We start from the raw sequence: 12,496 nt of genomic DNA, 5'->3' as shown, positions 1-12,496 counted from the left end.
CGGCGTTGAGCGGCGGCGCGCTCGGATTGGCTAGCGTGGAACACCCCGCGCTCCCATTGGCTGGGGCCGAGGCGCTGCGGAGCCGCCGGGACGCGCCGCTCCCGCCGCTCCCCCTTAGCCGGCAGGGCCGGGCCCGCCATGGCCCCCGCCTGGATCGGCCGCCTCTGCCTGCTCCTGCTCTGCCTCTGCGGGGAGGCCGCCGCGGGGTGAGTGCGCCGGGCCGTGCCCACGGGTCTGGGGTTCCGCCTCAGCACCGGCCTTCCCCCTCCTCAGGCTCGGCGGGCGCGGCGCTGACGGGACCCCGCTCCCTTCCCCTCATCGCTCTCCTGCTCCCCCTCTCCCCTCTCCCTTCCCGTCTCCTTCCCATCCCCGTTCTTCCTCACCCTCTCCCCGCTCCCTTTCCCTCACCTTTTCTCTCCCCCCCACGACAGGAGAGACTTCTACAAGATCCTGGGGGTGTCCCGCGGTGCCTCCATCAAGGACATCAAGAAGGCCTATCGCAAACTGGCGCTGCAGCTCCATCCCGACAGGAACCCCGACGACCCCCGGGCCCAGGAGAAGTTCCAGGACCTGGGCGCTGCCTACGAGGTGAGGCCGGGAGCCGGGAATGTCCTCCCCGGGCTGGGAAGGGTGGATGGGGCTCGTAGTAAAATAAACCAGGCTGGATCTTGGCCATTGAGACTCGTGAGGATTCATCCTGGAGCGTTCAGGGGATGGGAAAGGAGGTTTGTGGGGAATTAAAGGCTCTTCCCTAAGGTGCAGCTGGAATCCGTCCTTCCCCTGTTACCATGTGAAATTCCATCTTCCCCCTGTTAATACAATGAATTCTATCCCACATCTCTTATTGTCACAGAATCCCAGGATGGTTTAGGTTGGAAGGGACTTAAAGATGATCTCATTCCATCTCTTCACCATGGGCATGGACACCTTCCACATCAAATTTCCTTTATTCCTTCTCATCAATTTCCATCCTCCCCCTATTACTACACCAAATTCCATCCTGCCCCTCTTAATACATCCAGTTCCAGATACTCTCCCAAATGAAAACAGAGATCCAGAGCTTACCAAGTTGCTTTATAAGGGTCACCCAATTCTGGTTCCATTTCACCCCAAACAACCAAATCAACTCACTGTGTCCCACAGCCAATTCAGCAGAAGGATTTCCAAGCTGTCCTGGCTAAACACAGATAAAGACCTTGCAATGAAGGGCAGGTTGCTTTCCCTCCTATTACTACACCAAATTCCATCCTGCCCCTCTTAATACATCCAGTTCCAGATACTCTCCCAAATGAGAAACAAAGATCCAGAGCCTACCAAGTTGCTTGGAGAGCTGCTCCTGCCAGAGGACAGTCCAACATCCCTCAGCTCCCTCAGCCAGGAGGAAGCCAAGGCACCAGCTTAAAGTTCTTTGGAATTTATTCCCAGTTCCTCAGGGGAGGAGGGGAGGTGCAGCAGCTCCAAGTGTGTGTAGGGCCTGACTGGGATTAGTCTGAGCTGATGGGAAGTGAAAGGTGCTGGCCTTGGGTTTAGAGCATATTAAGTGAGAAAAGTAGTTGTGGGACACAGCAGGATTCCTGTTATTCCATGATAATGTTGTGGCATGCAAATGATCCCCCACACCAATAGCCCAGTGCATTAAATGAATCAAATACAGATCATTGTATTGCCCAAAGGTGTGAAGGCAAAGCCTGCTTTCCTTAGCTGTACATAAACAGTGATGGAATGTTTCCTCCATGTTTTCTGTCCTTTTTGTTCTCCTTCTGTCACTGTTGGACTCCATCTGCCCCTGCTCCCCCCTGTGCAGCAGAGAGGAAAATGATGCTGAAAAATTCCATTAGCAAAATTTCCTAGCAGTGAATTCCTCTTTGGGTGGGAGCTTGGAGTCTCCTTTGGGAAGAACCCAGCTGCAGGTAAAAGGATTTGTAGCCTGGCTCCTGCTTCCATCCCTGGTGCTCCTCAGATATGCAAATATTCCTCAAAAGAGGAAGTGAGAGAACAGCTGGCATTTATTTCTTTGTGTTGAGAAAGAAAAATCTTCACTTTTGTTTTCTCTAAAAGCTGGGACCCCTTTTTAGTTCTGCCTTATATAAACTGGCTTTATTATCACAGGGAAAATGAACATAAAGACATTTTTTGTGGAAAAAAAGTAATCCCCTATCATCTGCAGCACTTCAGGATTGATGCACAGGGAGCTGTGAGCTTGGTGCTGCTTCTGTGAGCTGGGATCTTGTTGGCACTTCCTGCTGGCAAAGGATTTCTCTGCCTCTTCCTCGAGTTCCAGCTGGTTTAAGTGTTTGCCAGCAGCTGAGATTATTCTCTCTATTCAAAAGCTGAGTGAAAAAGTGTTTGTAAAATGGAATCAGAAATCCAGTCTTCGTGTGTGTGAGGTTTGGAGGAAGCTTTTGATGCCCTCCCTGCCAGGTCTTCATCTGTGTTTAGCCAGGACAGCTTGGAAACCCTTCTGCTGAGTTAGCTGTGGGACACAGTGAGTTGATTTTTGGGCAGAATGGAACCAGAATTGGGTGTCCCTTATAATGCAGAATTTTCTTCACCATAAACTCTCTGTTAACAGCACTGCTGCTCAGGGGGTGGGTAGCTGATTATGGCAAAGCTTTCCCAAAAAAATTGAGGGGAAAGTAGGTTAATGAACCTGCTCAGTGTCTTCGTTTTCACAGGCTCAGTGATTCCAACCCAGAGCTGTGTGCTCTGAATTCAGCTGTTTGAACCAGGAAAGAGACTGATCCCAGGAGAGGGAGTGAGACTCTTCTGCAGAGCCATGAGTCTCAGGATGGATTTGGGAGGAGTTTCCATGGGAATCTCAAGTGGCAGAGGGGCAACTGAACCCTTACCTGCTGGGTGAAAGTGGTGAAGTCACTGCTAATTTTCCCTTGTTGATAACATTTATCAGTGGTTATGATTCCACAGAATCTTAGCATGGTTTGAGTTGGTAGGGACCTTAAAGCTCATCCATTTCCACTCCCTGCCATGAGCAGGGACACCTCCCACTGTCCCAGGTGGCTCCAAGCTCCATCCAACCTGGCCTTGGACACCTCCAGGGATGGGGCAGCCACAGCTTCTCCAAACACCCCAAATTCAGCAGGTTTTCCTCTTTTAGCTGCTTCTCCACCTGTTGAGTTGCTTCTCCATCTGTTCCCACTCCTTCTGAAAGCCAACCTGCCAACTCTGGCTTTTCCAAATATGATCAGTGAGGGAGGAAGGGCAAGGAACACTAAATGTGACCAGAGACTTCTGGATCTCTGAGGCGGGAAGAGCAAAGATCAAAACTTAGGAAATAAAATCAAAATAAAATCAATGCTTAAAAGTCATGGCTGAGACACAGGGATGGTGGTATGTGATTATTTGTCTCAGCATGTCCTGCTTTGTAGGATTTGAGTTATTCCTTGTGATTCTTTTTTTAATATTTAAGATAAACTCAATGTTTATGTTTTCCAGTCTGCTCCTGCTTTTTTAATGAATGAAATGTGCTTTTTATGGGCTTAACTTTTCCAGAGAGCACAGCAAGCAGGGCTCCTGTAGAGTCCCCAGTGACAAGTGCTGAGAGGGCCCTCAGAGCCTTGTCTAACACCTCCCCTCAGCTCCAGATGAGCCTTTCCTCCATCCTTGCCTTTTCCAGGTGCTGTCAGATGAGGAGAAGAGGAAGCAGTATGATGCCTATGGAGAGGAGGGCCTGAAGGATGGGCACCAGAGCTCCCATGGAGACATCTTCTCCCAGTAAGGAGTTTTAACCCCTTTGGGCTGTCCTGCAGCTGCTGCTCTGATTCTGTGGTGCTCAAGAACCCTTTTGAGGGGTTTTACCTGGCCCAGGGTCTGATGTGCAAGTTGAGAATTTGAAGAAATACGTTTACATGCAATTTCCAGTTTTGGTGTGCCCCACTCCTTGCTGCAAGCAGAAACCAGTGGAGACTTCCCACGTGGGCACCTCTGGGCACTGTGGGTGGTTTTTCAGGTGCAGCACCTGCTTCAAACATGTGGAAACTTTCTCAGGTTATCTGGGTGTGATTGGGGTTTGACCTGTTCTCTCACACCACTCTGGGGACACTTTTCTTTCTGCAAAGCAATGCTATGGTTACTTGCACGGCCCCTGTAGAATTTGGAGCATTAAAAACCAAAGGCACTTGCACATTGCTTGGACAGAACCTGATTTTCTGCCCCTTTGGATAAATTTCCTAAAATAATTCCAGAAGTTGCTCAGCTCCTGTAATCCTGGGTGAGGACTTGCACTCCTGCTCTGCTCTGTTCTGAGGGACAATATGCAGAATTCCTAGGGAGTTTTCCTCATCCCTCTTGTCCTCAAACTACTGAAAACCAATCTGCTAGCAGTGACTTGCAGTGCTACTCAGAGTTTACTCCTTTTGGTGGTGGCAGCTGAGCAGCAGTGCAGTGTGGAGAGGTCAGATTTTGAATGTTCTGCTCCAAATTTTGTTTTCTTTAGTGCCGAAAACTCTTCCAAAATGGCTGCTGTGTTTGAAGACTTTAGTTATGTTCTGCAGGAACAAAAAGAGGTTCCTGGGTTTACTCTGGAGCTTTAAGATTGCTTCTTTTTAGTGGAGTAGAAGCATTTGCCTAGAATTCCTTCTTCCTGAGCTAACCATTGTGCTTAACTCCAGTTTCTTTGGGGACTTTGGATTCATGTTTGGAGGAAGCCCTCGCCAGCAAGACAGGAATATTCCCCGGGGAAGTGACATCATCGTGGACCTGGAGGTCACACTAGAGGAGGTGTATTCAGGAAACTTTGTAGAAGTAAGTTTACTTGTCTCAGTGTTTCTTGTGTTCCCAGGTTTGAGGTGCCCGACCAGAGTTCAGAGTATCTTATCCCAAAAAATTAGAGCTGAAATAGATGCTCCTTTTCTGGGTCTGGCAGAGGAGGATGTTGTGGTGCTATTTCCTGTAGTTTACTGAAGAAACCACACATTTATTCATCTTTTGCATCTGGCACTGTCTCCATAAAGTGTGATAATACTGATTTGTTGGCTGTCAGTCAGCAGCTCAGCTTGAATAGTGCAGCAGCCCAGTTGAAAGAGGTGTAAATTGTCCCTCTGTAGAATTTAGGAATATTTGAGGGGCTGTTGATAAGCTTCAAATCCACTTTGCAATTTTTGTGAAACCACATTGAGAATTTTTCAGTCTCCTTCTACAGCTAAACATGTCACTGCAAGTTTCCAGATTATATAACTGAGAAGAGTATGTGGAAAATTATTATTTTCTTTTAAGCAAGCTCCATCTCTGGTGCTGACAATCCCTCCTGTCTGCTGGTTGGCTTTCCAGTGGTTGATTTTTGTGTTGGGGCTGTTGGGGGAACTCCAGATAATTTCCCCATTGTGTGGGACAAGGAAGTGTCATAACCAAAGTGTGGGGTGTTCCATCCTAGTGTTATCTTTCCTGTGTGGAAAGAGAATGGCAATAGTGATGTCAGAGAGAGCTTTTTTGGTGTTTAACGTGTGATCACAAGGTGAAAACTTGTCATTGTTTTGCCAAGGCCACATTTGGAGCTATTGTGGCAGCACCACACCACAAAACGTCCCTGCCTGTGGGACAGGGCTGGAATTAGCTGATTTTTAAGGTTCTTTCCAACCCAAACCATTCTCTGTTCAAAGAAATCCAGACCCTTATGGAGACCCAGGAGCACTGATATCAGCCTCTCCCTCTTCCCTTCAGGTTGTCAGGAACAAGCCAGTGGCAAGACAGGCCCCTGGCAAACGGAAATGCAACTGCAGGCAGGAGATGAGAACCACCCAGCTGGGCCCTGGGCGCTTCCAGATGACTCAGGAAGTTGTTTGTGATGAGTGTCCCAACGTCAAGTGAGTTTGGTGCTCGTTCCTGCTCCACAGAATCCTAAATTCCATGATTTTATGTAGGGACATCAATATAGTGAGGTTTATTCCAAAACCCACCGCTAGATGGGGGAACGCGCCTGTGTTCCCAGGAAGAGCTGGGGACTTTGGGAAGGATTAACACCGGGTTCTCATTTCCAGGGAGCCACTCTCGATTCTTGTATCTGTTGGATGCAGAGCTCCCCAGTTTCCCCTTCCAGCCTTTTATTCCTTGCACAAAGTTCCACAGCTAGATCTGAAAGGGAAGCACACAGCTGGGAACAGCTGGATATGGAATGCCATGCTGAAATGGAATGCCATCACACCCCCTGCAGCTGACTGTGTGTTTGGGAGCTTTCAGCTTTGCCTCCTCTACTCCCTGAGTCTCAGCTCACCAGAAAGGCAGCTCTGACTCTCTAGGTTTAGATGTGAGCAAGGACAGCATGTGTGAGCTTGTGGGGGTGGTCTCCTTTCCCCAGGGACACAAATTAAAAGTTGAGATGAAGTTGAAATAAATAAATAAAGTTTCAAGCTGAGTGCTGGGTTGCTCTTCCCCTTTTCAGGCTGGTGAATGAAGAGAGGACACTGGAAGTGGAGATAGAGCCAGGGGTGAGGGATGGCATGGAGTATCCCTTCATTGGGGAAGGTGAGTGTGTGCTCTGCTCTGAGCTGCTCCTCCTCCATGATCCTCTGGCACATGGTTCCCATGTGGTGGGAAGTGCTGTGTTCTCTGCATGTGCTGAAATCCAGGAACATGTTCCTAAGTCTGGATAACACAGTTCCACTCCCTTAGCTGGAGTGGGGACAACACCTGAGCAGGAGCATCTGTTCCAGGCTTGAGCCTTTGGAGGGATCCCCTCTGCCCTTCAGTGGCTAAAGGATTTCATTAACATGCAGACAGGTCTTCCAGAAAAGCAGGGGTGACCTTGCTGAGGCAGCACTCAGAAAGCCCTAAGCTCTTTAGAAGATGTTTAAGCAGAATTTTGGTCATCTAAAGATCAATTAGTTGGTTTTGCTTGTTTGTTTTTTTCCCTTTAACTGTAATATCCTGCTTGTCTCTCCACTCATTCCTATTTCCTTTCCTTTAAACAAAACTTTGCTTTCTCCCCCACAGGTGAGCCCCACGTGGATGGGGAGCCAGGAGATTTGCGCTTCCGAATAAAAGTTCTGAAGTAAGTCTCTGGCCTAGCTGGGCTCTTGCTTGGCCAGATGGAGCTTGTCCTTTAGCAAGGCAGGTGCAGGACTGGCACTCAGGGCTGTGCAGGATGCTCAGCCCTCGTGGTGCTGGAGGAGTGGACTTGATGCTGTTAAAAGTAGAATTATCAAAGTATCCTATTTTTTTTGGCTTGAATTCACCATGTGTGATTCAGAATAAATATCTCCTTTTCCCTAGCACACAATCTTGCTATTGTAAGGAAATGCACTACTAAGAAAATTGCTGTGTGAGTCAGGACTTCTTGCCACACCTCACCACTCAGTGCCCTAGAAATAGAAAAGGCATTTATCAGTGCATATCTTATACAGGAAAATGAAGCTAAATTTGATTCATTCTTCACTTCCCCTCCTATTTATGATTTCTCCAAACTCCCAAATTGAAGGAAAGAAGCTCAAGGACCTGTTTCCCCTCTGGGGAAGGAGTAAAGTTCAATGGCTCTTATTTCCACAGGCACCCAGTGTTTGAAAGGAGAGGAGATGACTTGTACACAAACGTGACGATCTCGCTGGTCGAGGCACTGACAGGCTTTGAGATGGATATTGCCCACTTGGATGGGCACAAGGTGAGGCCCAGGGTGTTGTGTGCATCCCAAATTCACCTGCAGCTCCATGCTGAGGATTGGCTTGCTCAGGGTCTGGGTATCTACAGTATTCCTTCTGTTGGAGCATTTCCAGGCCAATGGACTCTCTATGAGAAGTGCCTCACTTCCAGGCTGTCCCAGCAGCAGGGGGGTGGTGTTAGTTCTGGCATGTGTCCAGTGAAACAGCCTGGGCCCATGGGATATCACTGGTTTTGGCAAGGAATCAATGCCAGTTGGAGTTTTCCAGTGGGTTGGAAACAGAGTGTTGGAGTATTGGGGTGCACACGCAGAACATGGACTGCCCCAGGAGGTGGTGGAGTCCCTGTCCCTGGATGTGTCCAGGGAACATCTGGATGTGGCCCTCAGTGCTCTGTTCTGCTTGACAAGGTCAGAATCAGTCATGACTTGGACTCAATGATCTTGGAAGTCTTTCCCAACCTCAGTGATCCTGGGATCTTGTAACACCACTAATGTTCTCACTTTCCTTTTCTCTCCAGGTTCACATTGTGCGGGATAAAACCACAAAACCCGGCGCCAAGCTGTGGAAGAAGGGAGAAGGTCTTCCAAACTTTGATAACAACAACATCAAAGGCTCCCTAATAATCACCTTTGATGTGGAGTTCCCCAAGGAGCAGCTGACGCCGGAGCAGCGGGAAGGTGCGTGCCCAGAGCCCTCAGCCTGACCCTGGCACAGCTCCTCCAGGGGCTGGAGCAGTCAGGAGGGGCTCTCCTGTCCCTGTGCCCCTTGTCCAACATAGCACAGTTGGCTGGTGGCCCCTGATGAACTCCCACTTCCCTTGGAAGCAAGGAAGCTTGGCTGCTGAGGTTGGGATGTGCTGCTGCTGGAATGCAGCTCTTGGCAAGTTTGCAGGTGCTTTGTTTTGGTGCTGCCCATCTGTCTGACCCCACAGCCTTGCTGGGCTCAGCCTCTGTCTGCTTTGCCTCGGCTGGAATGGGATCACAAAGGGTTTTCCAGCCCCTGCTGCTACTTTCTTGGAGGCAAGACTTGTGGAAATCCCTCTGCTGCTGAGGGTAAGGAATGTCTCACTGTGTCAGGAGAAGAGTTGTTCCTTCCCACAGCTCCTTCCAGCCTACTCCCTCTAGGACAGATCCGCTGCTCAGCTTCAGATGGAAACCTGATGAACCATGTAGGAATCCTAAAATTGCCAGGAGGGTAAATCCTTAAATCCTATACTCCCAGCAGGGAATTCTTTGCTCCAGCAGCCTCTGTGGTTCTGCTGCTCCACATCAGAGTAGGAATCAAGGGCCTCATCCTCTGTCATGGGACAAAGATATTCTTGGCATGTACTAGTGCAGCTCTTCAGGAAATTCCCCAGAACTTCTTCCAGGGCTTCTTCTGAAGTGGATTTCCTGGACTCCTCAATTTTGTAGTGGGAAGCCAAGCACCGGGTGGGTTTTGGCCACACTGCTGCCCTGTGCAGTCCAGCTGGTGGCTGCAGCTCCAGATGTCCCAAGGCTCTTCCTGCAGCTCTTTAAGCTGGGAGCTCTGTACCTGTGGGCTGGGCTTAGAGTGATCCTGCTTCATGGTTTTATCCCTGTGCTTTCCCTCTTGTTCCAAGAGTATTGTACAGGGCACAATGGCCTCGTCACTGTGGAGTCTCAGTCCAGGCTCTGCTGCCCTTCCAGAAGCTTCATCAGGCAACAGCAGCTCTGAAACACGTGTGAGGTTATTCCAGCTGTTGCTCTTGGCAGTTTAGAGGACCCTGGTCAAGGAGCAGTGACAGAAGCCTCCATGTTTTTGACAGAATTGCTCACACACCTCTGCGGATATCCGGGAGCAGAGAGATGATGGCACTGGCAAGGGTGTGTTCAGGCACAGGGCCTTGGGTGTTTCTCTCCCTCCCAAAGCAATTACACATTTCCCAGGGGAAGGTGACTGGGCAGGCAGTCAGATGCCTTTCTGTGTGCTGGGTATCTCCAAACATCCACGATATCAGGAGTTTTATGAGGGAATAGGTCTATCCCTGCGTGTGGCAGCAGCTCAGTGTACACATTCAATGGAAAACTGTGGGCTTCAGAATTCAAAACATCCCTTTTTTCCTTATTGTTGGCAGTGCTCCTCATTTCTTATCTCCTGACCACATATCCAGCTCCTGGGGCTGTCAGAAGATACTCTGGCTCCAAGAGCACCACCCCCACCTTTGGAGTCACAGAAATAATATCCCTTCTTTCCTGCAGTGGGACTTGATCACTGCTGATCAGGGCTTCCTCTCCCTCTGTGCTGTAACCTGTCACTTCTTGTTGGTATCAACAACATTTCAAAGGAAAAATTGACTTCAGGCTGCACTTCAGGGAAGTGCAGTAGCACCAATTGTTAGGATTCCTGGTTGGAATTCCTGATTTTACCTTGGGTACATGTTGAAATATCCTGTGCACTACTGGGGGTGCTCTGCCAGAGGTGTGGGAGCTGCTGGGAAATGAGGTGTGGGATGGTGCTAATCCCAGTTTTTTTCAGGATTACACCTTTCTCCAGCTACAGCCTTCCTTTCTAAGAACCAGACATCCAGGAGCCACATCCTCTCACCCACCAGCTGGAAAGTGACTTGAAGGCTCCTCAGGAAGTGAATTTGCCTTGGAGAATGACCTGTTCTAATAATGAGCAGCTCCTGGATGTGTGTTCACTTTGTCCTGGTGTTCCTGAAAAAAGTTCAGGAATCTCTGGCCATCAGGCAAGGAACATGAGAAGTTCTTGCCTGGCAGAGAGACATCCTGCTTCCAGTTACTACTTCCAGGGCAGTTTTCCAGTATTTTAACACAGCTACTGTGACCCTTATGCATCCCATCACTGGTTTTCAAGGACAGTAGAACGTGTAGCCAAAAAGGTTTAAGGATAGGCAAGCAGGACAAGGGTTACAGGGAGACAAACTGGTTTTTAGAAGGATTTCCTGAAGGATTTGCATGCCTAAAGGTTGGAATTTTCTTCTGTACAAGTAAATTGCTTGGTTTCATTACTGATAGTCAGTCTAAACCTCCCCTGGAGCAACTTGAGGCCATTTCCTCTCGTCTGTCCCTTGTTCCCCTGAGCAGAGTCAGACCCCTCACCTGGCTGTCCCCTCCTGTCAGGAGTTGTGCAGAGCCAGAAGGTTTCCCCTGAGCCTCCTTTTCTCCAGGCTGAGCCCCTTCCCCAGCTCCCTCAGCCTCTCCTGGTGCTCCATTCCCTTCTCTGGACACGCTCCAGCCCTCAATGTCCTCCTTTTAGTTATTTGAAGGTTGCCCACGGTGTTGGGAGTTTCCCTCTCTTTTGGGCTCAGTGGTTTCTGAGGCTGCTCTGAGCTGTGTCCTGAGGGGTTCCAGGGCAGTGAGTGACCAGGCTGACTTCACCAGAGGGGACTCCCTCTCTAATCTCTGGAAAAACAGTGACACATCCACCCTTGCCACTCTGCTTCCTCTGCTCCCTCTGGGCTTGCCCTTTAAGCAGCAGTGGAGACCTGCCAGCCCTTCCCTGTCGTGCCGTGCCGACCCCAGGAGATGAGCTATTATGGATTTAAGGGCTGACTCACTCTTTAGCCTGTTTGGTAAGAATTTGATACTGCCAGATCCTTGAACTGCCAGTTCCTTGGAGTGTTTAGTGTATGGGATTTCAGGAATGGGGAAGAAGTGCTGGAGAAGTCATCCTGTCATCTTTGCTGTGCTCTGCGTGTGACGCTCTCCCTTCCCTTGCAGGTCTCAAGCAGCTGTTGAAGCAAGGATCAGTGCAGAAGGTCTACAATGGATTGCAGGGATATTGATGTGTGGAAAAATTGGACTTCCCTGGAAATGCAAAGTCAGATTTGTTTGCAGTCTTTTCTCCTGCCCACTGTAGAAGGGGGAAGAGGGAGGGGGGCGATGGTTGAGGTTTAGCTCATCTTTGGTTTGTAAATTATGGAAGTGCTCAGAGTTTGGGGAAATACTTTTTCAGGACATAACTGGTGCTGCCTATCATGTTCCACGTCCTGGAACAACAGAGATTCCTTGAGCAGGAAAACAGAGGTGGGGGAAAGGAGTTTTAAATTCCACACAGATTGGAATTTCTGGTTTTTAAATATATTTTGATGTGACTTTTCTTGGCCATCTCAACATATTTTCATAGCTGCTCCTGCTTTTTATGTCCTTTGTGTAAATTTCTTCCAAATTCCTGTTGTTTTGGGGTGATATTTTTAATCCTAGCCCTTCCTCCCCTTCCCTTCTGAGTCCAGAGTGTGGTATTGGTTCAGAATCTGGTTTTGGGGCAGGAATACTGGTGCTGTTGGAAGTGCACTGGGCTGTGTCAGGCCCTACAATTGATGAGGAAAAGATTCTTTCAAGGCCTCTGTGGGCTCTCCTAACTACCACATCCCAAAAATTGGTCAGAAATTTGAAGTTGCATCAGCTTAGCAAGGACTCCTTGGTCACAGTGGAATTTGGGAATGGCTCCTCATGGCCTTGGTTGTCCCTTGTTGCCCCCACATGGAACCAGTCTGGAAAAGCTCCCTCCCCTCCTGCGCTCTGTCCTCCGTGAGGACGGGTGAGGCTGATGGGAATAAAGTGTTTGTTGGAGTTGGAATGGCAAAACCTCCCTGGTGATGTGTTTCTGGGACAGACCTGGGCTTCCCTGTGCCAGGCAGCAGCAGAAATCATGGAATCAGTAAGGCTGGAAAAGCCCTCTGAGGTCAAGTCCAACCATTCCCCCAGCACTGCCAAGGCCACCACTGCCCCTTGTCCCCAAGTGCCACATCCACATGTCTGTTAAACTCCTCCAGGCATGGGGACTCCACCACTGCCCTGGGCAGCTGTGCCAGTGCTTGACCACCCTTTTAGGCAAGGGATTTTCTGTCATACCCCATCTAAACCTCCCCTTGAACAACTTGAGGCCGTTGCCTCTTGTCCTGT

General features: G+C 49.3%; 1 protein-coding gene across 1 annotated transcript; it reads left to right on the top strand.

The window, feature by feature from the left end:
* The first annotated feature begins 64 nt into the window (after positions 1-64).
* DNAJB11 (DnaJ heat shock protein family (Hsp40) member B11) lies at positions 65-11,690 on the top strand. Its single transcript, XM_071437325.1, has 10 exons — positions 65-206; positions 432-588; positions 3,635-3,732; positions 4,629-4,761; positions 5,677-5,819; positions 6,395-6,477; positions 6,946-7,003; positions 7,498-7,609; positions 8,125-8,284; positions 11,312-11,690. Exons 1-10 carry the CDS (start codon positions 139-141, stop codon positions 11,374-11,376), a joined length of 1,077 nt encoding a protein of 358 aa, XP_071293426.1. The 5' UTR covers positions 65-138; the 3' UTR covers positions 11,377-11,690.
* The last annotated feature ends 806 nt before the right edge of the window (positions 11,691-12,496 follow it).

The sequence above is a fragment of the Agelaius tricolor genome, unplaced genomic scaffold (assembly GCF_023055355.1).
Source record: "Agelaius tricolor isolate 1412-34295 unplaced genomic scaffold, bAgeTri1.0.p SCAF_12, whole genome shotgun sequence".
NCBI classification, from domain to species: Eukaryota; Metazoa; Chordata; class Aves; order Passeriformes; family Icteridae; genus Agelaius; species Agelaius tricolor.
This window is presented reverse-complemented; position numbering and strand designations above follow the sequence as displayed.